Here is a 26143-nt window from a genome sequence, read left to right on the forward strand (position 1 = left end):
AACCCGACACACTATATAGTACATTTCACCACGGTCCCTTAACCCGACACACTATATAGTACATTTTACCACGGTCCCTTAACCCGACACACTATATAGTACATTTCACCACGGTCCCTTAACCCAACACACTATATAGTACATTTTACCACGGCCCCTTAACCCGACACACTATATAGTACATTTTACCACGGCCCCTTAACCCGACACACTATATAGTACATTTTACCACGGTCCCTTAACCCGACACACTATATAGTACATTTTACCACGGTCCCTTTACCCGACACACTATATAGTACATTTTACCACGGCCCCTTAACCCGACACACTATATAGTACATTTTACCACGTCCCTTTACCCGACACACTATATAGTACATTTTACCACGGTCCCTTTACCCAACACACTATATAGTACATTTCACCACGGTCCCTTAACCCGATACAGTACCTTGTACATTTTACCACGGCCCCTTAACCCGACACACTATATAGTACATTTTACCACGGTCCCTTAACCCAACACACTATATAGTACATTTTACCACGGTCCCTTAACCCAATACAGTACCTTGTACATTTTACCACGGCCCCTTAACCCGACACACTATATAGTACATTTCACCACGGTCCCTTAACCCAACACACTATATAGTACATTTCACCACGGTCCCTTAACCCGATACAGTACCTTGTACATTTTACCACGGCCCCTTAACCCGACACACTATATAGTACATTTTACCACGGTCCCTTAACCCGACACACTATATAGTACATTTTACCACGGTCCCTTTACCCGACACACTATATAGTACATTTTACCACGGTCCCTTTACCGACACACCATATAGTACATTTCACCACGGTCCCTTAACCCGATACAGTACCTTGTACATTTTACCACGGCCCCTTAACCCGACACACTATATAGTACATTTTACCACGGTCCCTTAACCCAACACACTATATAGTACATTTCACCACGGTCCCTTAACCCGATACAGTACCTTGTACATTTTACCACGGCCCCTTAACCCGACACACTATATAGTACATTTTACCACGGTCCCTTTACCCGACACACTATATAGTACATTTTACCACGGTCCCTTTACCCGACACACCATATAGTACATTTCACCACGGTCCCTTAACCCGATACAGTACCTTGTACATTTTACCACGGCCCCTTAACCCGACACACTATATAGTACATTTCACCACGGTCCCTTAAACCGATACAGTACCTTGTACATTTTACCACGGCCCCTTAACCCGACACACTATATAGTACATTTTACCACGGTCTCTTAACCCGACACGCTATATAGTACATTTTACCACGGTCCCTTAACCCAACACAGTACACCACGGATCCCACGAAGTGACAAACATGCTTTTTTTGATTGATTGATTGAAACTTTTATTAGTAGATTGCACAGTACAGTACATATTCCGTACAATTGACCACTAAATGGTAACACGTTAATCAATTCATGGTAATCCATAAAGTATCTGCTGAATAATAATAATAATAATAATAACTTGAAACTAACTTAGACAATCACGATGCGTTCAATGTCAGTTAAATAAAGTGGGAAAAGTGAAAACTCGGCGAACGCAAACGACTGACACATGCAAAAAATGCGCGATTTCTATAGTTCTGTGTTTCGTTTTCCAAATAAAGCCTGGAGCATCTTGCATAACATTGTTGGTGGAATAGGTCACGTGTTAGGGTGACCACACCCCTGTCACTTGATAGCACGCGCTTTCAGCAGAAAAAAGATATGGAAACTGAAAAAAAAACCCAACTGGGTTGCAGTCACGTGACCTAGAGGCACATCCGGGCACTTCCGAGTTTCAGGCGACAGCCTCAAGTCTTATTAGGCTGCAGATGTTGTATTAACTGGATCAGTGCAGATGTTGTATTAACTGGATCAGTGCAGATGTTGTATTAACTGGATCAGTGCAGATGTTGTATTAGCTGGATCAGTGCAGATGTTGTATTAAGAAAGGTTTACAGGCAAATATAAAAAAAATAAAGTATTATTATTCCTGCTACAAGTATTATTATTCCTGCAACAAGTATTATTATTCCTGCTACAAGTATTATTATTCCTGCTACAAGTGTTATTATTCCTGCTACAAGTTATTATTCCTGTTACAAGTATTATTATTCCTGCAACAAGTGTTATTATTCCTGCTACAAGTATTATTTTTCCTGCTACAAGTTATTATTCCTGTTACAAGTATTATTATTCCTGCAACAAGTTATTATTCCTGCTACAAGTATTATTATTCCTGCTACAAGTACTATTGTTCCTGTTACAAGTATTATTATTCCTGTTACAAGTGTTATTATTCCTGCTACAAGTATTATTATTCCTGTTACAAGTATTATTATTCCTGTTACAAGTGTTATTATTCCTGCAACAAGTTATTATTCCTGTTACAAGTATTATTATTCCTGCAACAAGTGTTATTATTCCTGCTACAAGTATTATTATTCCTGCAACAAGTTATTATTCCTGCTACAAGTATTATTATTCCTGCTACAAGTACTATTGTTCCTGTTACAAGTATTATTATTCCTGTTACAAGTGTTATTATTCCTGCTACAAGTATTATTATTCCTGTTACAAGTATTATTATTCCTGTTACAAGTGTTATTATTCCTGCAACAAGTTATTATTCCTGCTACAAGTATTATTATTCCTGTTACAAGTATTATTATTCCTGTTACAAGTATTATTATTCCTGTTACAAGTGTTATTATTCCTGTTACAAGTTATTATTCCTGCTACAAGTGTTATTATTCCTGCAACAAGTTATTATTCCTGCTACAAGTGTTATTATTCCTGCAACAAGTTATTATTCCTGCTACAAGTATTATTATTCCTGCTACAAGTATTATTATTCCTGCTACAAGTGTTATTATTCCTGCTACAAGTGTTATTATTCCTGCAACAAGTTATTATTCCTGCTACAAGTGTTATTATTCCTGTTACAAGTTATTATTCCTGCAACAAGTATTATTATTCCTGCTACAAGTGTTATTATTACTGCTACAAGTTATTATTCCTGCAACAAGTATTATTATTCCTGCTACAAGTGTTATTATTCCTGCTACAAGTATTATTATTCCTGCTACAAGTGTTATTATTCCTGTTACAAGTGTTATTATTCCTGCTACAAGTATTATTCCTGCTACAAGTATTATTATTCCTGCTACAAGTGTTATTATTCCTGTTACAAGTGTTATTATTCCTGCTACAAGTATTATTCCTGCTAAAAGTGTTATTATTCCTGTTACAAGTATTATTATTCCTGCTACAAGTATTATTATTCCTGCTACAAGTATTATTATTCCTGTTACAGGTATTATTATTCCTGCTACAAGTATTATTCCTGGACTAATATTTATTACTAGGATTGAACATGACCTTAGTTTGTTTGTAAACGTTGTAGTTATAATAAGACATAGCAACCACAAAAGAACACAAACTAATGCGATTTCATGTTCTTTTCTTAATGTAGTTTTGCTGTGAACTGATAAAGTACAGAACAAACTCGATTGCATCACAGAAAGTTTCTGGAACAAATGACATGTTTTCATACAAAAGTAAGATGATGACAGTGATAGTTTTAAGAGCCATTTGCCGGACTTGGTGGACTTTAAGCAACTAAACTCACGCTCACTTGTTTGAATGCGACGCTCAAACTGCATGCCGATGAAGCCGCCAAGAAGAACCGGATGTGACGTTATACGCATACACAAAGCGAAAAAGGTGGGGAAATTGTCTTCCAAGGACACAACGGCAGTGTCGATGGTGGGGGAAGCGGGGATCGAACCCGGAACCCTCAAAATTGCTGTGGCACGGCCGCCCCACTCATTTCTACTTTAAATACAGGGATTCAACATCAAAATTCGAATTTCAACTGTGCTTTTCTATAGTAGCCGCCCTATGTGCAGACAACGTAAGTCTTTTATTTTGGAAACTCTCGCCGGAAGCGCTCAATGTCATTGACTTACCTTAACGGTGGAAAAATAGAAAGTTTTTCCACTTCTTCGGAGTTCTGGCGTTTTAACACGTGACGTCTGACCTGAGCGCATTTTTACATCAACACTGACTGCTTATTGTCGTGCCCCGGAGCCGCGACGCCGCTTTAACGGACCACTTTCTGGGCGAGGACTGAAAGAAGCGCGGCGCGGGATAAGAAAAGTTAACGGAGTGGTGTTAGCTCGCGCGGCTAAAGCTAACTGTCCTTCGGCGTGTGACGTCACCAGAAGCAGGACCTCGCCTAACTGTCCTTGACTGTGACGTCACCAGAAGCAGGACCTCGCCATGTCCTCCTGAGGACAGATGGAGGTCCCCGCAAGCAGCTAGTCCAGTCAGGAGTCACCCAGGATGGCCGCCGACTCCTCGGCGAAGTTTAGCGTCCTCCATCGGACCTGCAAGCTGGTGGTGCTGCTGTGCTTCCTCCACATCTCCGTCACCCTGGTCTACTACGTCCGCTCTCTGGACACCACCTCCGCCTTCCTGCACCACCTGCACCAGCACAACACCAGCACCGCCCCCACTACTGGTACTGGTACTGGTACTGGTACTGGTCGCTCCAAGCCGCCCATGGACGTCCCCAAAGAGGAAGGGGACAAGAAGAAAGGCTTGGACAAATGTCCTGAAACTTCTCCACTGCTCGGTGAGGCTTACAGGACTTGTTGTCTTCAACTAACTCACTAACTAACTAACTCACCAACACACTAACTAACTAACTCACCAACACACTAACTAACTAACTCACCAACACACTAACTAACCGCTTGGACAAATGTCCTGAAACTTCTCCACTGCTCGGTGAGGCTTACAGGACTTGTTGTCTTCAACTAACTAACTAACTAACTCACCAACACACTAACTAACTAACTCACCAACACACTAACTAACTAACTCACCAACACACTAACTAACCGCTTGGACAAATGTCCTGAAACTTCTCCACTGCTCGGTGAGGCTTACAGGACTTGTTGTCTTCAACTAACTAACTAACTAACTCACCAACACACTAACTAACTAACTCACCAACACACTAACTAACCGCTTGGACAAATGTCCTGAAACTTCTCCACTGCTCGGTGAGGCTTTCTGGACTTGTTGTCTTCAACTAACTCACTAACTAACTAACTCACCAACACACTAACTAACCGCTTGGACAAATGTCCTGAAACTTCTCCGCTGCTCGGTGAGGCTTTCTGGACTTGTTGTCTTCAACTAACTCATCAATTAACTCACTAACTAACTCACCCACTAACTAACTCACCAATTACTAGCTCACTAACTAACTGCTTGGACAAATGTACTGAAACTTCTCTTTCTGGACTTTTTGTCTTCAACTAACTCACCAATTTACCAACCAACTAACTAACTCACCAACTAACTAGCTCACTCACTAACTACTTGGACACATGTACTGAAACTTACCTGGTGCTCGGTTAGGCTTTCTGGACGTTTTGTATGTATCTAACTAACTAACTCACCAACACACTAACTAACTGCTTGGACAAATGTCCTGAAACGTCTCCGCTGTTTGGTGAGGCTTTGTGGACTTTGTCTTCAACTAACTCATCAATTAACTCACCCACTAACTAACTCACCAATTACTAGCTCAATAACGAACTGCTTGGACAAATGTACTGAAACTTATCTTTCTGGACTTTTTGTCTTCAACTAACTCACCAAATAGCTCACTAACTAACTCACTGACTAAGTAGCTCACTAACTAACTGCTTGGACAAATTTACTGAAACTTATCCACTGCTCGGTTAGGCTTTCTGGACGTTTTGTCTTTAACTAACTAACTAACTCACCAACTAACTAACCAATTACTAACTGACTAACTAACTGCTTGGACAAATGTACTGAAACTTGTCCGCTGCTCGGTGAGGCTTTCTGGTCTTTTTGTCTTCAACTAACTCATAAATTAACTCACTAACTAACTAACTCACCAACTAACTAACTCACCAATTACTAGCTGACTAACTAACTGCTTGGACAAATGTACTGAAACTTGTCCGCTGCTCGGTGAGGCTTTCTGGTCTTTTTGTCTTCAACTAACTCACCAATTAACTCACTAACTAACTCACCAACTAACTAACTCACTAACCGATTGGACAAATGTCCTGAAACTAATCCGCTGCTCTGTGAGGCTTTCTGGACTTTTTGTCTTAAACTAACTAACTCACTGACCAACTAACTAACTCACACACTAACTCACCAACTAGCTCACTAACTAACTGCTTGGACATGTGTCCTGAAACTTCTACACTGCTCGGTGAGGCTTTCTGTACTTTTTGCACTCACTCGCTAACTATCTGTTACTTTCATGTTCCCTCACTTGTTCTTGATTTAGCTTATTTTAACTTGGTCTTGACTTATTAATTTAATTAAACTTGTTCTCGACTTGTACACTTGTTCTTGACTTGCTAACTTGTTGTAACTTGTTCTTGACTTGCTAACTTGCTTTAACTTGTTCTTGACTTGCTTTAACTTGTTCTTGACTTGTTAATTTGCTTTAACTTGTTTTTTGACTTGCTATCTTATTTTAACTTGTTCTTAATTTGTTCTTTTAACTTGTTTGTTTCAACTTGTTCTTGACTTTTGAACTTCTTCTTGACTTGTTAACTTTGGTCTTAACTTGTGTCTGACTTGGTTGAACTTATTCTTGACTCATTAACTTGTTTTAACTTGTTCTTGACTCACTAACTTGTTTTAACTTGTTCTTGACTTGCTAACTTGCTTTATCTTGTTATTGACTCGCTTACTTGTTTTAACTTGTTAATTTGCCTTAACTTGTTCTTGACTTGCTAACTTGCTTTAACTTGTTCTTGACCTGCTAACTTGTTTTACATTTTTCTTGACTTGCTAACTTTTAAAAAATTGTTCTTGACTTGTTAACTTGTTCGCGACTTGTTAACTTTGGTTTTAACTTTGTTTTGACATGTTAACTTTTTTTTTTACTCGTTTTTGATTTGTTAACTTGTTTTAACTTGTTTGTGACTTGTTAACTTTGGTTTTAACTTTGTTTTGACTTGTTAACTTTTTTTTTTTTTTCTCATTCTTGACTTGTTAACCTTTTTGAACTAATTTTCATTCTTTTTTCGGACTTGCTCTTGACTTGCTTACATATTTTAACTTGTTGTTGACTTGCTAACTTGTGTTAACTTGTTCTTGGCCTGTTAACTTGTTTTAAAATTTAGTTGACTTATTAGCTAGTTTTAACTTGTTGTTGACTTGTTAACTTTGGTTTTAACTTGTTCTTGTATTTTTACTTTGGTTTTCACTTTTTCTTGACTTGTTAACTTGTTTCAATTTCTTTTTGACTTGTTAACTCTGGTTTTAACTTGTTCCTGACTTGCTAACTTGTTTTTAACTTGTTCTTGACTTGCTAACTTGTTTAACTTTTTTTTGACTTGTTAACTTGCTTTAAAATGTTCTTGACTTATTAGCTAGTTTTAACTTGTTGTTGACTTGTTAACTTTGGTTTTAACTTGTTCTTGTATTTTTTTACTTTGGTTTTCACTTTTTCTTAACTTCTTGACTTGTTTCAATTTGTTTTTGACTTGTTAACTCTGGTTTTAACTTGTTCTTGACTTGCTAACTTGTTTTTAACTTGATCTTGACTTGCTAACTTGTTTTTAACTTGTTCTTGACTTGTTAAATTGTTCTTGTTTTGTTCTTGACTTGCTAGTCTATTTTCGAACATGTTCTTGACTTGTTAACGTAGGTTTTAACTTGTTCTTGACTAGTTAACTTGTTTTAACTCGTTCTTGACTCGTTAACTTAGGTTTTAACTTGTTCTTGACTCGTTAACTTGTTTTAACTTGTTCTTGACTCAATAACTTGTTTTAACTTGTTCTTGAGTCACTAATTTGCTTTAACTTGTTCTTGACTTGTTAACTTCTTTTAACTTGTTCTTGACTTGCTATGTTAACGACTTTTGTATATTAACCACTTTTGTATGTTAACCACTTTTGTATGTTAACCACTTTTGTATGTTTACGACTTTTGTATGTCAACGACTTTTGTGTGTTAACGACTTTAATGGGTTCACTTTTATATGTTTACGACTTTTGTGTGTTAACAAGTTTTGTATGTTAACGACTTTTCTATATTAACGACTTCTCTATGTTAACACATTTTGTTTGTTAATGACTTTTGTGTGTTAACAAGTTTTGTATGTTAACAAGTTTTGTATGTTAATAATTTTTGTATGTTAATGACTTTTGTATGTTTACAACATTTTTGGGTTAACAAGTTTATTATAGTTTTGTATGATAACAAGTTTTGTTTAGTTTTGTATGTTCACAACTTTTGTATGTTAACACGTTTTGTATAGTTTTGTATCTTAACAAGTTTTGTATTGTTTTGTGTGTTAACAAGTTATGACTTCTTTGTGTTAACAAGTTTTAAATGTTAACGACTTTTGTATGTTAATGACTGTGTGTTAACAAATTTTACGTGTTAACAAGTTTTGTATGTTAACAACTTTTGTATTTTAACGACTTTTGTGTGTTAACAAGTTTTGTATAGTTTTGTATGTTAACAACTTCTGTGTGTTAATTTTTGTGTGTTAACAAGTTTTATATGTTAACGACTTTTGTATATTAACGACTTTTGTGTGTTAACAAGTTTTGTCTGTTAACGACTTTTGTATTTTAACGACTTTTGTGTGTTAACAAGTTTTGTCTGTTAACGACTTTTGTATGTTAATCACTTTTGTATGTTAACCACTTTTGTATGTTAACGACTTTAGTATGTTAACCACTTTTGTATGTTAATCACTTTTGTATGTTAACCACTTTTGTGTGTTAACAAGTTTTGCGTGTTAACGACTTTTGTATTTTAACGACTTTGTGTGTTAACGACTTTTGTATGTTAACAAGTTTAGTACGTCAACAAGTTTAGTATATTAACAAGTTTAGTATATTAACAAGTTTAGTATGTTAACGACTTTTGTATGTTAATGACTGTGTGTTAACAAATTTTACGTGTTAACAACTTTTGTATTTTAACGACTTTTGTGTGTTAACAAGTATTGTATGTTAATGACTTTTGAATATTAACGACTTTTGTATATTAACGACTTTTGTATGTTAACCACTTTTGTATGTTAACCACTTTTGTATGTTAACCACTTTTGTATGTTAACAAGTTTTGTCTGGTAACGACTTTTGTATGTTAACCACTTTTGTATGTTAACGACTTTTGTATGTTAACCACTTTTGTATGTTAACCACTTTTGAAAGTTAACCACTTTTGTATGTTAACAAGTTTAGTATATTAACAAGTTTAGTATATTAACAAGTTTAGTATGTTAACCACTTTTGTATGTTAACAAGTTTTGTCTGGTAACGACTTTTGTGTGTTAACAAGTTTTGCGTGTTAACAAGTTTTGCGTGTTAACGACTTTTGTATTTTAACGACTTTGTGTGTTAACGACTTTTGTATGTTAACAAGTTTAGTATGTTAACAAGTTTAGTATGTCAACAAGTTTAGTATGTCAACAAGTTTAGTATATTAACAAGTTTAGTATGTCAACAAGTTTAGTATGTCAACAAGTTTAGTATATTAACAAGTTTAGTATGTCAACAAGCTTAGTATATTAACAAGTTTAGTATGTTAACAAGTTTAGTATGTCAACAAGTTTAGTATATTAACAAGTTTAGTATGTCAACAAGTTTAGTATATTAACAAGTTTAGTATGTCAACAAGTTTAGTATGTCAACAAGTTTAGTATATTAACAAGTTTAGTATGTCAACAAGTTTAGTATATTAACAAGTTTAGTATGTCAACAAGTTTAGTATGTCAACAAGTTTAGTATATTAACAAGTTTAGTATGTTAACAAGTTTAGTATGTCAACAAGTTTAGTATATTAACAAGTTTAGTATGTCAACAAGTTTAGTATATTAACAAGTTTAGTATGTCAACAAGTTTAGTATATTAACAAGTTTAGTATGTTAACAAGTTTAGTATATTAACAAGTTTAGTATATTAACAAGTTTAGTATGTTAACGAGCACGTAGTTCAGCGACTGGGAATGTTGGTAGGGCCGCCATGTTTCCTCAGCTGTGACCTCTCTCTCTCTAGGCCAACTTTACTCAGCTGACTTGTTGGCGGGGGACCAGAACTGGGCGACACAGTCCACTCTGAAACAGTTGGATCCTCCCAAGTATTTTATTTTGTGTGTCGTCCTGCTTTGAAGGGCGAGTGGATGATGAGGACATAACATAAGCAAAACTACTATTGCTGTTAAATGGAATCCTTTGTTTGAATCCCCCGCCAAAGGGACAAGCGGTAGAAAATGGATGGATGGATGTTTCTTTCAGTATTCCCTGAGTTTGTAAATAACAAAAGGATTTTGTGATGATTTAATCACAGTAGAATTGACCATAGACTGATATTATACTGATCCTCCTACGGTGTGGCATGTTTAGCTAGTCCTCCAGTGATAATGTTACTTATTTAGCCCAGTGGTCTACTGTTGGCTGCTAGGATTGGCTTGACTTGTCCCTTTTGTGTTGCCAGTGGGTCCCCTGCGGGTGGAGTTCAGCAGTCCGGTGAGCCTGGAGCTCATCAAGGAGAACAACGGGCAGCTGGAGCCGGGCGGACGCTACAAACCCAAAGACTGCGAGGCGCTGCAGAAGGTCGCCATCATCATCCCATTTCGCAAGCGAGAAGAGCACCTGAAGTACTGGCTGCACTACCTGCACCCCATCCTGCAGCGCCAGCAACTGGACTACGGAGTCTACGTCATCAATCAGGTAGTGCAAGTCAGTCTTGGTCTGGAATCACTCATCAAAAAATGAACCGCTACATTTGTTTGGCATTTGATGGCAGTCACACATAAGAGATACGTGTAGACTGCAATATGATGGCAGTCACACATAAGAGATACGTGTAGACTGCAATATGATGGCAGTCACACATAAGAGATACGTGTGGACTGCAATATGATGGCAGTCACACATAAGAGATACGTGTGGACTGCAATATGATGGCAGTCGCACATAAGAGATACGTGTAGACTGCAATATGATGGCAGTCGCACATAAGAGATACGTGTAGACTGCAATATGATGGCAGTCACACATAAGAGATACGTGTAGACTGCAATATGATGGCAGTCGCACATAAGAGATACGTGTAGACTCCAATATGATGGCAGTCGCACATAAGAGATACGTGTAGACTCCAATAGGATGGCAGTCGCACATAAGAGATACGTGTAGACTGCAATATGATGGCAGTCGCACATAAGAGATACGTGTAGACTGCAGTATGATGGCAGTCACACATAAGAGATACGTGTAGACTGCAATATGATGGCAGTCGCACACAAGAGATACGTGTAGACTGCAATATGATGGCAGTCACACATAAGAGATGTGTAGACTGCAATATGATGGCAGTCACACATAAGAGATACGTGTAGACTGCAGTATGATGGCAGTCGCACATAAGAGATACGTGTAGACTGCAATATGATGGCAGTCGCACATAAGAGATACGTGTAGACTGCAATATGATGGCAGTCGCACATAAGAGATACGTGTAGACTGCAATATGATGGCAGTCGCACATAAGAGATACGTGTAGACTGCAATGTGATGGCAGTCACACATAAGAGATACGTGTAGACTGCAGTATGATGGCAGTCACACATAAGAGATACGTGTAGACTGCAATGTGATGGCAGTCACACATAAGAGATACGTGTAGACTGCAATATGATGGCAGTCACACATAAGAGATACGTGTGGACTGCAATATGATGGCAGTCACACATAAGAGATACGTGTGGACTGCAATATGATGGCAGTCACACATAAGAGATACGTGTAGACTGCAATATGATGGCAGTCGCACATAAGAGATACGTGTAGACTGCAATATGATGGCAGTCACACATAAGAGATACGTGTAGACTGCAATATGATGGCAGTCGCACATAAGAGATACGTGTAGACTGCAATATGATGGCAGTCACACATAAGAGACAGGGTTTCCCACACATTAATTTATTTGTGGCGGCCCGCCACGAAAGAATTATGTCCGCCACAAATGTAAAAAAAAATAAACCTTTTTTTTTTTTTTTTTTTGGTCCTGTCCAGCTTCTCAGGCCAATCATATACCGTATTTTCCGCACCATAAGCCGCACCTAAAAACCACAATTTTTGTCAAAAGCAGACAGTGCGGCTAATAACCCGGTGCGCCTTATATATGGATTAATATTCATATTTATTTTCATAAGGTTTAGGTCTCGCAACTACGGTAAACAGTCGCCATCTTTTTTCCCCGTAGAAGAGGAAGCGCTTCTTCTTCTACGGTAAGCAACCGCCCCCATAGAAGAGGAAGCGCTTCTTCTTCTACTGTAAGCAACCGCCAAGGTGAGCACCCGCCCCCGGAGAAGAAGAAGCTCGCGGATATTTCATTTCATTTGTTTTTCTGTAAAGACAACAAAATGTCTCCTACTAAGAGACACGCGTACAAGGTTCCACTGGCTTTTGATATTCCTGTGAACCGCACTGTGGATACAACGGGAACACGTACGGTGAATATTCGCACCACAGGGAATGAGAAGTGGTTCTAGCTTGCCATGCTAACGGCCAGAAACTTCCACCCACGGTGATATTCAAAAGGAAGACCTTGCCAAAAGAGAACTTTCCAGCCGGCGTCATCATAAAAGCTAACTCGAAGGGATGGATGGCTGAAGAAAAGATGAGCGAGTGGTTGATAGACGTTTACGCGAAGACACCGGGTGACTTTTTTCACGCAGCGCCGTTCCTGTTGATCTACGACTGCATGCGCGTCCACATCACAGATGGTGTCAAAAAACAAGTGAAGCACGCCGAAGAAGAATAATTCGAGGGATTTGTGGATGAGTAATAACTTCAGAAAGTGAGCTTTAAATGTTTATTTTGTGTGTTGTGTGACACTAACGTATGAGCAACGTTGAGTTATTGATGTTGCTATTGCTCTGCACTATTTTGACTGTTACTATTTTTGTGATTGCACATTTGCACATTACATTTTGGGAGTGAACAGAGTTGTTAGAACGCTGGTTTGTAATATATTATTAAAGTTTGACTGACCTATCTGACTGTTTTGTTGACATTCCCTTTAGCGTAGCGTAGGTGCGGCTAATAGCACGGGGCGGCTAACAGGTAAACAAAGTTTTGAAATATGCCGTTCATTAAACGTGCGGCTAATAACACGGGGCGCCTTATGGTGCGGAAAATACGGTAGTTGATGTAGATGCTCATATAGGCTGTTCAGATTTACTTTACAAAAGAGAAGTGTAGGATACTTCTCTTGTTGCCTTATTTGTATTTGACTTTATTAAATGTATTTATATTGACTTTATTAAATGTATTTCTATTAGAAACACAACATGTGTATACAACAAAGGGTGCAAAGTCTGCAGGCAGTAGGAAACACATGGTTAAGTGTAGGGAGTAAAACTGATGGCAGTCTAAAGTTCAAGATTTTTGGAGCTCTTTGTTCAGTGGATCAGATGTTTGATGAAGCTCTGTGTCTATCTACCACCACTACTGTTTTGTGTTTATTTGTTACTGACTGTGGCAGGACACCTCTGCCTCTGTTTCACTTTATGTTGCTGGTAAATAATATGGTTGTAGTAGTAGGCTAAAGTTAAATTATTTAGTATGCACTAATTAAAGGGGCAAAGCTTTGAGACATTTTAGCTTTTATATTTTATAAGATATATTTTTTGTAAGAACCACAATTAATAAATATATTTCAGTGAATAACAAATCTGTATATAAATATGTACATAAAGTGTTGTAATTATATTGTAAAATGGATGGATGGACGTTTAAAACAAAACTGTTATTATTAATTAGTAAGTATACATTTTTTGAGCCTTTTTAAAGAAAATCAAATCATTGTAGTAAATTATGCAAATTACTCGATGATGTCATGGTGACCACGCACATAGCCACGCCCCCACCGCCACAGGTATCTTGGCAGTTTATGGGAAACACTGAGAGATACATGTAGACTGCAATATGATGGCAGTCACACATAAGAGATATGTGTAGACTGCAATATGATGGCTGTCACACATAAGAGATACGTGTAGACTGCAATATGATGGCAGTCACACATAAGAGATACGTGTAGACTGCAATATGATGGCAGTCACACATAAGAGATATGTGTAGACTGCAGTATGATGGCAGTCACACATAAGAGATACGTGTAGACTGCAATATGACTGAAGTAAACAACACCAACATTTTATATGTTCCATTGAAAATCTATCAAAATGTTTTAGTTGGACTTTGGTAAGCTATGAAGCCACACCGCTTGATGGATTGTACTGTGCTTCAACATAGGAGTATTATTATGGTGTGTGTGTATAAGGTAAGACATATTATCTGGACATATTATCTGGACATATTATCTGGACTTATTATCTGGACTTATTATCTGGCGTTTTGTTTCACAATAGGTAAGCGGGTCTTAATTGTCATTGCACAAGTACAATGAAACTTTGTTTTCAGCACTAACCGGTTCAAGACAAACAAACAGTGTACAGGGTTACAGAAGAGGAATGCTGATAAGTCGCCACAAGGCGCCCTGTAAAAGATGGGGAAAAAGTAAACACAATAGAACTGTAGTTTTTATTCTTCTTCATCGTCATCGTATGGGCAGCTGTTTTCCGGCACCCGGACCTGAGGCCGAGGGTCTATGCCTGTCAGGTGTATTTATAACGACATGGCTTCCCACACTTGAAAAGGAAGGACTCGATGAGGCTCAGGATTTCACTCGTATTTCAGTTTATTAACTGGAATCTTGGAAGGTGAAAAACCGGTAGTCCGTTTGGTTTGAGTCCTTTTTCCCATGCGTTTGTGAAGTGCTTTCGTGGTTTTAGTGATCGTCTCTGTCTCTGCTGCTCTCAGCTCCGTCCTGCACACTGCTGGAGAGCGCACCTGGTGAGGCGCGCCGCGGAGCAGCGCTTCTGCTGTGACGCGCATGCAGCGCTTCTGCTGTGACACGCATGCAGCGCTTCTGCTGTGACGCGCATGCAGCAGCACAGCCGCTGTCACACACACACACCTTCAGCCGCACCTCCAGGCAGATCGCCGCAACACCTCCCACTCGATCTTTGCAGTGTAACCTGGAAAGATCGCACCTCTCAGGCGAGCTGGTCTCCCCTGACCTGATCCTCCGCCGGGATGAGGACGACAAGGCGTCGGACGTCTCGATGCAGTATGGTGCCCTGGAAGTCCTTCTCCTTAGACCTGGACTCTTTAACGACAGGGTTTGGAGTCTTCACCTGAACGCACCCACTTGGAGAGACTTTCACGTGGACATCTCGGACAATGCCTTTGGGATCTGCGTTCACACTGACAACTCTTGCTAGCTTGAACTGACCCCTCAGTGCATTTTGGTCGCAGAGCCACACTATGTCTCCAATGGCAGCATTTCTTTCAGCAGTATGCCATTTACTGCGGATGAACAGGTTTGGACCTGCGAGTTGGCTCCAGGACTTCCAAAAGTAGCTGACTTGCATTTGAATCTCTTGCAGCCTTTTGAAGGGGTAAGTTGTGTAGTCGAATGTTTTGAAATCTCCACTTTGTGTGGCTCGACCAAGCAACAGGGTGTTTGGAGTGATGTATTGGATGCCGTCCTCACGGCACTGGACTCTAGCGTCGATAGGCCTTTCGTTGGCAAGGTTGGCGGCCAGCTTGAGTACAGTCAGGAATTCACTGAAGGCAAGGCCTTCTCCTCTACCAAGGCTTTGTAGAGCTCTTTTGGTGATCTTGACAGCAGCTTCGGCGGCACCGTTTCGGTGAGGTGAATCGGCTGGAAGGATTCTCCACATCCAGTCGGTCCCATTCCTGGCAGCATATTCTTCTAGTGATCCTTTGTTTTGTCGTCTCAGGTAACTGTACATCTCTTCAAGGACAGGTTTTGCTCCAATAAAGTTCGTACCTGGATCGGACCAGATCTTCTGAGGATGGCCTCGGACAGAAGTGAACCTCTGGTAAGCAAGTAGAAAGCTCTCCGTTGTTAGCGTGTTTGCCAGTTCGACATGGATGGCTCGGCTGGACATGCAGCAGAAGAGCACGCCCCATACTTTCATGCTCACCCTCCTCTTGACATCATCCTTCACTTGGTACGGTCCGAACAGGTCGACAGATGTGAATTGAAATGGTGCAGCCGGATTCGATCTCTCCTCAGGCAAGTTTCCCATTATTTGCTGGCAGGTCTTTGCTTTTGCTTTCTTGCACACGACACACTTGTCAACAACTTTTTGGGCAATCATTCTTCCTTTGATGACCCATGCTTTCTTTCGCATCCGCAGTGTAGTTCCTGCCACTCCTTCATGTCCCTCACTGTGTGCTTCCCGGGCTAGGAGGGTGGAGATCCAGGCCTAGAACGGTAGCAGGGGAACAGCTCTGTGGTCTTCTCTGAAGGTCTGGATCCTGCCACCACACATCAGGAGTCCGCTTGTTTGGTCCTTGTAAACAACCAGTCTGTCTGTTGTTGTGTTTGGAAAGTGTACGCCCTCCTGTGCTGCCAAGCATAGGTCTCTGAACACATCTTCTCTTTTGTTCACAGTGATGACACCAGATGAAAGTACTGCCTCCCACTTTTCTTTATCGCCGGGGCACAGGAATTTCTTTACTGCTCTCCAAGTCCATACTATTGTCCCGACCAGCCGTCTTAGATTGCTGAAGCGCCTTTCGTCCAGTAGCTTTTGGACTGCTGCTGCTGCAGGTGGTCTTCTGAATCTGGACTCTGTTTCTTGGACTCTTTTTGGGTCCTGTGCTTTCTGTTGACTTCGGGTGAGTACGGCGACAAATGTTTTCTTCTGTATTTTTGTGATATTGTCTCTTGCTTGTGCGGCGACGTCTTTGGCTGATTTCTTCGGCCACTCACTTTCAGGAAGTCGAAGGAACTTTGGACCTGACTGCCACTCGGATTCCTCAGTTAAGTCATTTGGACTGGCCCCTCTGGTTATGATATCTGCAATGTTCTCGGGCCCTGGAATCCACCACCAGTCTTGGACATTTGTGCTGCTTTGGATCTCGCCGACTCGGTTGGCAAAGAAGGTCTGGTAACCATAACTCTCCCGCTGGATTGCGCCTAGGACGGTCTGACTGTCGACGAGATGGTACCACTTCTCAACATCGATTCGGCAGTGTCTCTGGAAGTAGTTCTTCAACCGGGCGGCAAAGACTGCTCCACACATTTCCGCCTTCACAGGGTCACCCTTGTGGTCGAGAGGGGTCAGCTTGGCCTTAGATTCAACTAGCCTCACAACAACACCATGGCTGCAGCTCCAGCGTAGGTACAGCACAGCGCCATATGCGTGCTCACTGCCATCAGAGAAGGTGATGCCACTTGGTTTTGCACGTGGATTTGGTGGTGTCAGGGGTCTGGTGAATCTGAGTTGGCTCAGCTCTGCATAGTCTTCTAGGAGCTTTATGGCATCTTCTCTGAGTCCTTTGGACAAGGCGGCATCCCAGGTGTCTTCTATGCAGTACATGACTTTTGCTTCTTGAAAAGCTCTTCGGATGAGGATGGCTCCCTTCTGCTTTGCAGGAGCCACGAGGCCGAGTGGATCATAGAGACCAGAGACTTGGCTCAACAGTTCTCTTCTGGTGAATGGATCTGGGGTTTGTCTTCTTACTTCATCTCTCAGTAAGTCCTGACCAAGGCGCATTTTCCTCTTCTTCTTGGAGAAGTTCACTGCAACCATGACATGTAGTGTGTCATCCTCAATGGTGTAACCAAGGCCGAGGGCTTTGTTATCCTCTTCAGTGAGCTGGTTTGGCAGGATCATGGTCTTTGACTCCATCTTCTCACCTCTCGGCCCTTTCCTCCCACTTTGATCGGAGTAGACCCAGGGCTTCATGATGAATCCTCCAGCTTTAAGGATCTGTTCGATGTTGGATGTGAGGAGTTTGAGGTGCTGGAGGTTGTTGTGAGAGGTCAGGATATCATCCACATATGCATCTTCCTCTATCACACGTTTCTCTTCTTTGAAGTGTTTGAATGAAGGCAAGTTGGCGGTCTCTCTCATGGCGACTTGGGCTATGCAACCAGCAGGTTTGTCTCCCATGTTGACCCTTGTTATGGCGAAGTCTTCTATTTCAGCCTTTTCAGTGTCACGCCACAGGAACCTGTGCAGGTGGACCTCTCTCTCTTCCAACCAGACAGAGTTGTACATCTTGCGGATGTCACCGAGGGCAGCAAAGACACCAGCTCGGAACCTCAGTAGGACAGCTCTGATTGGGTTCAGGACGTCAGGACCTTTGATTAGTATGTCGTTCAAACTCAGGCCTCTGTACTTCTGGCTGCTGTTCCATACTAGCCTCACTGGGGTGGAGACTGAATGTGGATTTGGTGCAATCAGGTGACTTATGTACCACACTGGCCCAGTCCAACTCTGCAGAACCTCTTTGGATAGCTTCACTGCAGCTTTGCGATGAAGCATTTCATGGACTTGTGACATGTAGGCTGTCTTCAACTCCGGTTCCTTTGCCAGCTGCTTCTCTGTCCTGAGGAATGTGGCTTCAACCGCTCTCCTGTTGTTGGGTAGAGATGCTGGATCTTCTGTCCAGGGATACTTGGCATGCCAGTGGGGATCAGGGCTGTGATGGTCTCCATTCACATACATCAACCCGTTCTTCACTATCTCCATCTCTCTTTCTTCAGCCAGTGTCATTTCTTTTCCCCCGGGTTGGCAATTCCCACAGCGACATCCTCCACATCTTGGCTCACAAGCAGCTCCAATACTTTCCCACTTCCACCACTTCAGAAAGTCTCTGCTGCTAGTGGCTGTATTGGACTGGGTGTGGGGCTTGTCGGGAGACTGGCAGGAGATTGGATCTCTACAGATGAGTTCACTGTATTTGACTGCTGCAGTTCTCATGGATCTTGCGAAGTGTGTCTTTGATGTGTGGGCCATTAAGGTGACTTCTTCAAAGAGGTCCGGGTGTGTGCCTCCGATCGTCTTGCCGAGGGGGCCGTCCCAGAGCACAAGGTTGCCAACAGAACGAACCTTCTGGGGTACTAGCTGGCCTTCCTTGTGGCTGATCAGGAGTTGCACCTCTTTGGGTCTAGCAAGGTCTCTTAGGGGAACATCTGGGAAGATTTTCTGTAGCTTAATAGCTGGAACATGTCTGTGAAACTCTGCAATCTTATCAAGGCCATAGCAGATTAGTTGATGTGACCTGAGGGTCCCTCTCGGAGTGTTGACCCGAATCTTGAGGAGGTAGCGCTTAGTTGCAACAGACACCTTCATCCCTCCAACGCCGTAAACCACCAGTGTCACATCTTCACCTCTCAGGTTCAACTTGCTGGCAGCTCTATGTGTTATATAGTTCGTGTCTGATGCCAGGTCGATGAGGGTCCCAATTCTCTGTCCATCGTTGGCAGTGACATCAAAGAGCATCAGGATCACTGGATACTCATGCAAGCCATTTTCCTCTAGAAGACCTCTTTCAACTGCTGTGGTGTTGTATGCTCTGGATGTGACGTTGCAGAAGGTGTCTCGACACTGCTGCGCCAGCTCAGGGGTAAGCCTGGATAGGAAGTCTTTTTGAGCTTCGGTGTATCTTTTCCCCTCAGCTCTCACTGGACTGGATTTAGGTGTTCTTTGGGACTGGGGTCTGGCAACTGGACAGAGAAGGTAATGGTGTTGGTCTTTGCACTCTGGGTTCCCGCACAGATACGTGGTGTTTCTGCAGGGGTCGCTGCTGTGGACCTCGAGACATCTCTTGCAGGCACCGAGCTGTTGTGCTGCATCCCTCTTCTCCGATGGCTTTAGGTTGATCCTAAACCTTCTGCAGAAATAGAGTCTTCTTCTGTGCTTTGGGTCACCACAAATGATGCAGCCTGCTGTTTCACTGCTGGACTTGGCTGACTTTGTTCTGGCATACTTGATGAGCTTAGTCTGCTCCTTGGCGGGTTCAAAGACGTTGCTCAGTTGATCTAGTTGCTCATATATAGATTCTTGGGACTTTAGGAATGTGATGAGCTTGTCGAAGCGGTTCTGGGGGTTAACAGTGTTTCCTCTGTCAGCAGCATAGGTGAGCCAGTCTTTCTTCAGAGTTTCTGGGAGTTTGCTCTCGATGGATCTAATCACCAGTGGGTTCTTTAAGGCGTCTGCATTATCCAGTTCGTTTAGATCATAAAGGGCCTTTTCCACAGTTTGGATGAGCTCTACGATTTTCCTTGGATGGCCGCTCCTGGCTGATGGTCTTGCTTGTAGCTCTTCTATGATCTCAAGAGCAATGCTGGCTTGGTTCCCAAACCGGTTTTCCAGGACTCTGAAGATCTCATCTGCTGAGCTGTACGTTGACAGACGTAGTTCCCTGGCCACCTTTTCATCAAGGCTATCCAGTAGTTGGAATTTCTTAACCTCTGAAGATCCGGTTGGTTCACCTTGCTTCTGCAGAGCCTCCCATTCCTTCCTCCATCTGTAGTAGTTTCGCTGGTTGCCGGCAAACTTTGGTAAGGCTGTGGCCTTTAGCTTTATCGCTGCCACTGGAGCTGAGCTGCGGGCTGAGATGGGCTGGGGTCCAGCGTCTTTCTTTATACTTGCTGCTTGGATGAGGGGGGCCTTCTGTGACACCAGCTTGGGAAGGACCACCTCGAGCTCTCTTAAACGGTAATCAAAGTCCTTTTTCTCGGCAAGCGGAGCCCAGTGGTTCCAGTTCTGGTGCGCTTCCTTTGCCTTGTCCACCAACTTCTGTAGGTGGGTCAGCATGAACTCACAAGCCTCCAGAGTTGTGTCTGGCTGGAAGGAGACGTTCCTGAATTCGGCCTCTGCAACTTGTAGAGCCAGGGAAAGTTCCTTTTCTCCATATGTGGTCCAGAGCGTCTCTCGGATTAGGAGTTTGACTTCTTTCGTCTTCTGCTCACATTCTTTCTCCGTCTTTGCTATGTCGGCTTTCTGGGGGTCGCTCAGCTCCTCAGCGTCTGCCATGTAAGCGGCTTCCACTTCTTCGTTTGCCTCGAAGACACGAGAGCTCTCTAGCATCAGCTTCTTGAAGTTCTCCTGTAACTCCTCCTTAGACATCTCTATGTAGGTTCTCGTAATGTTGTTGGCAAGGCGGGAGAACTGTCTCTTAGCTGTGGCCCTCTCCACTTTCAGTTCATCTGTTGGCTTTGGATCAGCCATCTTGCTCTCTTTGGCTGACAGACAGCAGTCTTTGTCCTCCAGGCCCCAGGTGGAGTGTCCTCCCTCTCGGTGGTGGCCGCAAGTGGAGTCTTTTGCTGGTCATAGACGGTTTTTCACTGTCAGGTGTATTTATAACGACATGGCTTCCCACACTTGAAAAGGAAGGACTCGATGAGGCTCAGGATTTCACTCGTATTTCAGTTTATTAACTGGAATCTTGGAAGGTGAAAAACCGGTAGTCCGTTTGGTTTGAGTCCTTTTTCCCATGCGTTTGTGAAGTGCTTTCGTGGTTTTAGTGATCGTCTCTGTCTCTGCTGCTCTCAGCTCCGTCCTGCACACTGCTGGAGAGCGCACCTGGTGAGGCGCGCCGCGGAGCAGCGCTTCTGCTGTGACGCGCATGCAGCGCTTCTGCTGTGACACGCATGCAGCGCTTCTGCTGTGACGCGCATGCAGCAGCACAGCCGCTGTCACACACACACACCTTCAGCCGCACCTCCAGGCAGATCGCCGCAACAATGCCTTTTACCACCCCAGGCCCGGGGGGCCCTCCCGTTCATATGTCAGGACACACAGAAGTGAGCCAGGTCACCGAGCAGTCATCCAGGTCCGCCAGGCCACGCAAACCATTAGGAGCACGATAAATCGGGCAACGCAGGATCACGTGGTCGGCAGTCTGCTCCTCCGCGCCACACTCACACGTCGCGTTAGGTGCTAAGCCCCACTGGAACATGTTTGAGCGAAAGCGACCGACACCAGTTCGGAGGCGGTTAAGCCTCACCCAGGCCACTCGTGGTAGTGAGAGGCCTGGTATTGAGCCGGTGTCAGGTATGAAGTCACGGAGTCTGGAGGAGATGGTATGCTCCAGGTCCGTGCTCCATTTGTGATTCGCCCAGTGAGCCGCCCTGATGTTGTTGTCACTGCATTGCTGCAGGAGCTTCAGGGCGGCTGGTACCAGTGGGTCTCTGGAGGGGAGGCGGGGCGTTGGCTCTGAGGAGAGTGTGAGCCTTTCATGGAGCAAGTGGTTCTCATCCATGTTTGCCCGGCCCGCCAGAGTTGCTACAGCACCTTGGCGACGAAGCTCAGCGGGTTGGATGCCTGCTAAGATGGGCAGTAGCTCCACAGGGGTGGGGCGCAGGCATCCAGTGATAACACGCAAGGCTTCGTTGATCGGGACATCAAGTTGTTTAGAGTGAGCACTGCGCGCCCAGACAGGTGCGCAGTACTCAGCAGTTGAGTAGACCAGGGCAAGTGCTGCTGTTCGCAGAGTTCTTGCCCCGGCACCCCAACCGGACCCGACCAACCGTCTCAGCAGTGAGACGCGGGTGTTGAGTTTCTTGCGTGTTGCCAAGAGGTGTTTACGGAAAGTGAGCGACCTGTCCAGGGTGACCCCAAGGTATTTAGGGTCAGGGCGAGGGTCTTCAGGTGTAGGACGAGGCCGGCATAGGGTAAGGGAAGCCCCATCCGGCTTCCGCACCTCGAACCTGATCTCACGATCCGCTTCCCAATTGTATAGGTGGAAAGCTTGTGTCACCGTCTTGGATTCGCTGAGCTTCAATCTCCAGTTATGGAGGTAAGCCACTAAAGTCTCCATGTCCTGGCTTAGAGTTCCCTCCAAGGCCTGCCAGTCCCTGTCGGAGTGCAGCAGCGCGAGATCGTCTGCGTATGCGAACCTCCGTGAGACTGTGGCAGGCAGGTCGTATGTATAGATGTTATACAGGAGGGGAGCCAGGACAGATCCCTGGGGGACGCCATTTTTCAGGCGCCGCAACCTGCTTTTATCTCCGTTACTGGTGGTGAGAGTAAAGCTGCGGTTCCAGACAAGCTCCATGATCATTTTGACCATGTGCCTGTCTGGAAGCAGGCGGAGAAGTTTGCAGTTTTTATTGTTAGTTTAGAAGTCCAAATACAAACCCCGTTTCCATATGAGTTGGGAAATGGTGTTAGATGTAAATATAAACGGAATACAATGATTTGCAAATCCTTTTCAAGCCATATTCAGTTGAATATGCTACAAAGACAACATATTTGATGTTCAAACTCATAAACATTTTTTTTTTGTGCAAATAATCATTAACTTTAGAATTTGATGGCAGCAACACGTGACAAAGAAGTTGGGAAAGGTGGCAATAAATACTGATAAAGTTGAGGAATGCTCATCAAACACTTATTTGGAACATCCCACAGGTGTGCAGGCTAATTGGGAACAGGTGGGTGCCATGATTGAGAAAATAATGATTCTAATAAGATATTTTTGTTTTCCCCACGTAGAAAATATTGTTTAAAGATTCTGCGACGTACCCAGGATGCTCCATTTAAGATTTACAAATTGAATGTTTGTTTTCAGAATAAAATACTTATTTCCATCTTAAAAGTCCTGCTAATTTCTAAATATACAAATCTTAATTTAGGATGTCTTATCAAGTCAAATTAACTCGCTGCATGGACACATAATTTCACTACTTTTGACTCTTTTTGTCCTCAACTCTACTCTTTTGATCTCATATGTTGTCAGTTCTTTTCTCAGTGTAGTTCCAGGATCATACATTGTCAGTGTAGTCACAGGATCATACATTGTCAGTGTAGTTCCAGGATCATACATTGTCAGTGTAGTCACAGGATCATACATTGTCAGTGTAGTTCCAGGATCATACATTGTCAGTGTAGTTCCAGGATCATACATGGTCAGTGTAGTCACAGGATCATACATTGTCAGTGTAGTCACAGGATCATACATTGTCAGTGTAGTTCCAGGATCATACATTGTCAGTGTAGTCGCAGGATCATACATTGTCAGTGTAGTCACAGGATCATACATTGTCAGTGTAGTTCCAGGATCATACATTGTCAGTGTAGTCACAGGATCATACATTGTCAGTGTAGTTCCAGGATCATACATTGTCAGTGTAGTCACAGGATCATACATTGTCAGTGTAGTTCCAGGATCATACATTGTCAGTGTAGTCACAGGATCATACATTGTCAGTGTAGTTCCAGGATCATACATTGTCAGTGTAGTCACAGGATCATACATTGTCAGTGTAGTTCCAGGATCATACATTGTCAGTGTAGTCACAGGATCATACATTGTCAGTGTAGTCACAGGATCATACATTGTCAGTGTAGTCACAGGATCATACATTGTCAGTGTAGTCACAGGATCATACATTGTCAGTGTAGTTCCAGGATCATACATTGTCAGTGTAGTCCCAGGATCATACATTGTCAGTGTAGTTCCAGGATCATACATTGTCAGTGTAGTTCCAGGATCATACATTGTCAGTGTAGTCACAGGATCATACATTGTCAGTGTAGTCACAGGATCATACATTGTCAGTGTAGTCACAGGATCATACATTGTCAGTGTAGTCACAGGATCATACATTGTCAGTGTAGTTCCAGGATCATACATTGTCAGTGTAGTCACAGGATCATACATTGTCAGTGTAGTTCCAGGATCATACATTGTCAGTGTAGTCACAGGATCATACATTGTCAGTGTAGTCACAGGATCATACATTGTCAGTGTAGTCACAGGATCATACATTGTCAGTGTAGTTCCAGGATCATACATTGTCAGTGTAGTCACAGGATCATACATTGTCAGTGTAGTTCCAGGATCATACATTGTCAGTGTAGTCACAGGATCATACATTGTCAGTGTAGTCACAGGATCATACATTGTCAGTGTAGTCACAGGATCATACATTGTCAGTGTAGTCACAGGATCATACATTGTCAGTGTAGTCACAGGATCATACATTGTCAGTGTAGTCACAGGATCATACATTGTCAGTGTAGTCACAGGATCATACATTGTCAGTGTAGTCACAGGATCATACATTGTCAGTGTAGTCACAGGATCATACATTGTCAGTGTAGTTCCAGGATCATACATTGTCAGTGTAGTCACAGGATCATACATTGTCAGTGTAGTCACAGGATCATACATTGTCAGTGTAGTCACAGGATCATACATTGTCAGTGTAGTCACAGGATCATACATTGTCAGTGTAGTCACAGGATCATACATTGTCAGTGTAGTTCCAGGATCATACATTGTCAGTGTAGTCACAGGATCATACATTGTCAGTGTAGTCACAGGATCATACATTGTCAGTGTAGTCACAGGATCATACATTGTCAGTGTAGTCACAGGATCATACATTGTCAGTGTAGTTCCAGGATCATACATTGTCAGTGTAGTTCCAGGATCATACATTGTCAGTGTAGTTCCAGGATCATACATTGTCAGTGTAGTTCCAGGATCATACATTGTCAGTGTAGTCACAGGATCATACATTGTCAGTGTAGTTCCAGGATCATACATTGTCAGTGTAGTCACAGGATCATACATTGTCAGTGTAGTCACAGGATCATACATTGTCAGTGTAGTTCCAGGATCATACATTGTCAGTGTAGTTCCAGGATCATACATTGGTCATAACTAAAGTTCTCCTGTGTCCTAGGACATGTTTTCTGACTTTATGACAAAAAGAACAAAACATTGTGTAAAATAAAAAATATTGACATAATCATTGTCTTTTCCAAAGGCATTATAGTACCTTTTCTAATTCATTAGTACCGCAGTACTTTAATAGTACAACCCTGTTACAAACATTTGACTTTAGTTACTAAAATGAATACATCTGAGAGTTGTCCTGGTGAGGACGTATGGTCTCAGTGGGCTCTCACTTTTGGGGTTAGTTTGTTGGACCAAGACTTGGATTGCTTTGTCGTTTATTGAGTCAATAAATCATCTAGCATGTTTACGTGCGTGGAACATTCACTGTCGTCGGAACTCTGGTCTGAAAAGTGGCGTTTCATGTCAAACTGGAATGCAAAGCAAACACTGGAACTCATTAACATTTCATGGACACTATGCATATACTGTATATTTACAGTGGAAGTGACGC

At 42.5% G+C, this 26143-nt stretch overlaps 1 protein-coding gene across 1 annotated transcript in view; it reads left to right on the forward strand.

Annotated features, from left to right (window-relative positions):
• The first annotated feature begins 3795 nt into the window (after nt 1-3795).
• Nucleotides 3796-26143, forward strand: part of LOC133644845 (beta-1,4-galactosyltransferase 1-like) — a 75645-nt gene continuing 53297 nt past the window's right edge. Inside the window, exons 1-2 of the mRNA XM_062039589.1 lie at nt 3796-4707; nt 10592-10827. Coding sequence (XP_061895573.1) covers nt 4416-4707; nt 10592-10827 — 528 coding nt within the window. The 5' untranslated portion in view covers nt 3796-4415. The remainder of the gene's footprint in view (nt 4708-10591; nt 10828-26143) is intronic.

Source organism: Entelurus aequoreus, linkage group LG28, assembly GCF_033978785.1.
Source record: "Entelurus aequoreus isolate RoL-2023_Sb linkage group LG28, RoL_Eaeq_v1.1, whole genome shotgun sequence".
Lineage (NCBI taxonomy): Eukaryota > Metazoa > Chordata > Actinopteri > Syngnathiformes > Syngnathidae > Entelurus > Entelurus aequoreus.